Genomic DNA, 2,986 nt, shown 5'->3' on the forward strand with positions numbered 1-2,986 from the left:
GTGTTTACATCAGTTATTGTAGAGGGGACACAAACTAAATCCTGTTTTTACATAAGTTATTGTAGAGGAGACACAAACTAAATCCAATTTTTACATCAGTTATTGTAGAGGGGACACAAACTAAATCCAGTTTTTACATCAGTTATTGTAGAGGGGACACAAACTAAATCCAGTTTTTACATCAGTTATTGTAGAGGGGACACAAACTAAATCCTGTGTTTACATCAGTTATTGTAGAGGGGACACAAACTAAATCCAGTTTTTACATCAGTTATTGTAGAGGGGACACAAACTAAATCTTGTTTTTACATCAGTTATTGTAGAGGGGACACAAACTAAATCCAGTGTTTGCATCAGTTATTGTAGAGGTACACAAACTAAATCCTGTGTTTACATCAGTTATTGTAGAGGGGACACAAACTAAATCCAGTGTTTGCATCAGTTATTGTAGAGGGGACACAAACTAAATCCACTTTTTACATCAGTTATTGTAGAGGGGACACAAACTACATCCTGTTTACATCAGTTATTGTAGAGGGGACACAAACTAAATCCAGTGTTTGCGTCAGTTATTGTAGAGGGGACACAAACTAAATCCAGTTTTTAGCTTTTAAGTATTCTGTAGGAGTGCAGAAAATTAAAATTTATTTTCTTTGATCTTTTCTGAACAATCACATCCAATAATTTGCTGCAGAAATTATACATGAGGTCTGGACTTATCAACTACACTTTGATGGTCTTCATTCTCCTCTAACTCTGGCTCCAACATGTAAGGTTGGACGGACAACTCTTCTCTTTTTAACATGTTTTAGTTCAGTAATAAATAAAACGTTTCTGCGTCGCTCTACAGTCATAAACCCCTCTATCAAACTAGAACTGGTCTGGAATCTGGAGGGGGCAGGGTGTGAAGAACCTTGTTTGGATTTAAAGAGACATTGATCTGAGACATTGAAATGAGTTGATCTGAGACACGCCTCAGAAAAGGGGTGGGGCTTGTGGAGTTACAATAAGGAAGAATTCAGACCAAAACATTTTAGTTCTACTTTATACAGACCTCAAGTGAAGGATTTAAAGCAACATGTGTCTCCTTTATGTTAATTTGTTATTTACAGATCTGTAGTGATTATAAACATGGATCAAATGTAACAGATTGATTTTTTATCATAATTTAACAAGCCCAAAATAAAACACCAAGGAGCTACAAGACTGAAAAACAGATTTCTAAATATTTGTTTAGAAAAGAGAAAAGTCCAGACGGTCTCCTCCATCAGAGGGAACAGAACCATGAACCTGCACTGCTCCATCACAGGAGGGGGGCCGGCTCAGGCTGGTCCCATGAGCCTGGGTGCTCCCAGCAGGTCTGTGTTCAGACTCTGTGTTCTGGTCTTCAGGCTTCAGCAGAGAAGGTCCGGACCACTGAGGTCCAGGTCATGGTGGTGTCTGCTCAGAAGAACCTGCTGGAGGAGAGACTCAGGCTCGTCACGGAGCTCTGGAATGCAGGTGTAAAGGTGTGTATCAGTTTTTATTGTTATTGTACTTCAGCAGATAATAATATTAATTTAAAAATACTGTCTAATAAATTGGACTGGATTACATGATGACAGTAATGTGTTCTGATGTGTGTGTGTGTGTGTGTGTGTGTTGTGTGTTCAGGCTGAGATGATGTACAAGAAGAACCCCAAACTGCTGAGTCAGCTGCATCACTGTGAGGAGTCTGGGATCCCACTGGTGGCCATCCTGGGAGAACAGGAGCTGAAGGATGGAGTGGTCAAACTGCGTGTGGTGGCCACCAGAGAGGAGGTACACCTTCTTCTTAGACTTGTACCAGTCCTTGTACCTGCACCAAACTGAGAACTTTGTATTCACTTCCATTCATGTTTGTAACTGTATTTATGCCTAACCCAGACATTTCCTCTAAAATTAACCATGACTGGTCTATAGCTAACCCTAACCTGAACCAGAACTTAATTCACACCAAATCTCTAAACCTGACTAGAGAATTGCATTTCCTGCAAAAATACTAGTGTGAATGCTACCTGCTGAAAACAAGCTGAAAGCTGCTGAAACTGAGCTGAACGTGTTTAGTAGCAAAAATGCTAATGAGAGTTCAGTTTGAAAAGCAGAAAGGAACAAAAATCCTAAACTTTGCAAAAAAACAGTAGGAATGAGCATAAATATGGTTTAAAAAGCAGAAAACAGCTAAAATCTAAATGCTAAGAAAATAAATATAACAGAAAGCAACTGTAAGAAGCATAAACAGCTCAAATTAGAAATAATAACAATAAAGTTGAATATTGCAGTCAATTAGCAGAAGGTAGAATTAGCTAAAGTATCAAAAATGCTAAAATTAGCATCAAAATAAGCTAATTCAAGAAACGAGCTGAAAGAAGCACAGAGATGGTGAAAGTGTTGTAAAAATATAAAATTAGCAGAAAAAAAGTGCATAAAAGTATTAAAAGTCGTCATTTGTAGAAAAATAGCTAAAACAGCTGAAGTTTTCAGTAAAACAGCTAAAAGGTAGCTGGAAATGTTTTAATCAGCATAAGGAATCATAACGAGCACAAGTTTGCTGAACGTAGCAGAAATAAGTTCTAATAGCTACAAAAATTATGTATTTAACTTAAAAAAGCTAACTTTAGCTTATAACAGCTGAACATTAGCTAAAATTGCTGGAAATGGCTGAATTTAGCAGAAAGCATCAGTAAGAAGCATCAATAGCACAAAGTAGATGAAAGAATTACAAAAAAGAAGAAAATAGCTAAATAACTAAATATTAGTGGTGCAACAATACATCTACCTCTATCAAACAGTACTTCATGTTCAATACACACTTGTATGGAACAATACACACTTGTATGGAACAATACACACTGTGTATGGAACAATACACACCGTGTATGGAACAATACACACCGTGTATGGAACAATACACACCGTGTATGGAACAATACACACCGTGTATGGAACAATACACACCGTGTATGGA

At 37.4% G+C, this 2,986-nt stretch overlaps 1 protein-coding gene across 1 annotated transcript in view; it reads left to right on the forward strand.

The window, feature by feature from the left end:
- Nucleotides 1–1,391: 1,391 nt before the first annotated feature.
- LOC106533535 (histidine--tRNA ligase, cytoplasmic) overlaps nucleotides 1,392–2,986 on the forward strand; it is a gene marked incomplete at its 5' end in the record, with an annotated part of 4,356 nt that continues 2,761 nt past the window's right edge. The window contains 2 exon segments of the mRNA XM_014029881.1: nucleotides 1,392–1,508; nucleotides 1,654–1,800. Of these exon segments, the coding sequence (XP_013885335.1) occupies nucleotides 1,392–1,508; nucleotides 1,654–1,800 (264 nt within the window).

This window comes from Austrofundulus limnaeus, unplaced genomic scaffold (assembly GCF_001266775.1).
Source record: "Austrofundulus limnaeus strain Quisiro unplaced genomic scaffold, Austrofundulus_limnaeus-1.0 Scaffold963, whole genome shotgun sequence".
NCBI classification, from domain to species: Eukaryota; Metazoa; Chordata; class Actinopteri; order Cyprinodontiformes; family Rivulidae; genus Austrofundulus; species Austrofundulus limnaeus.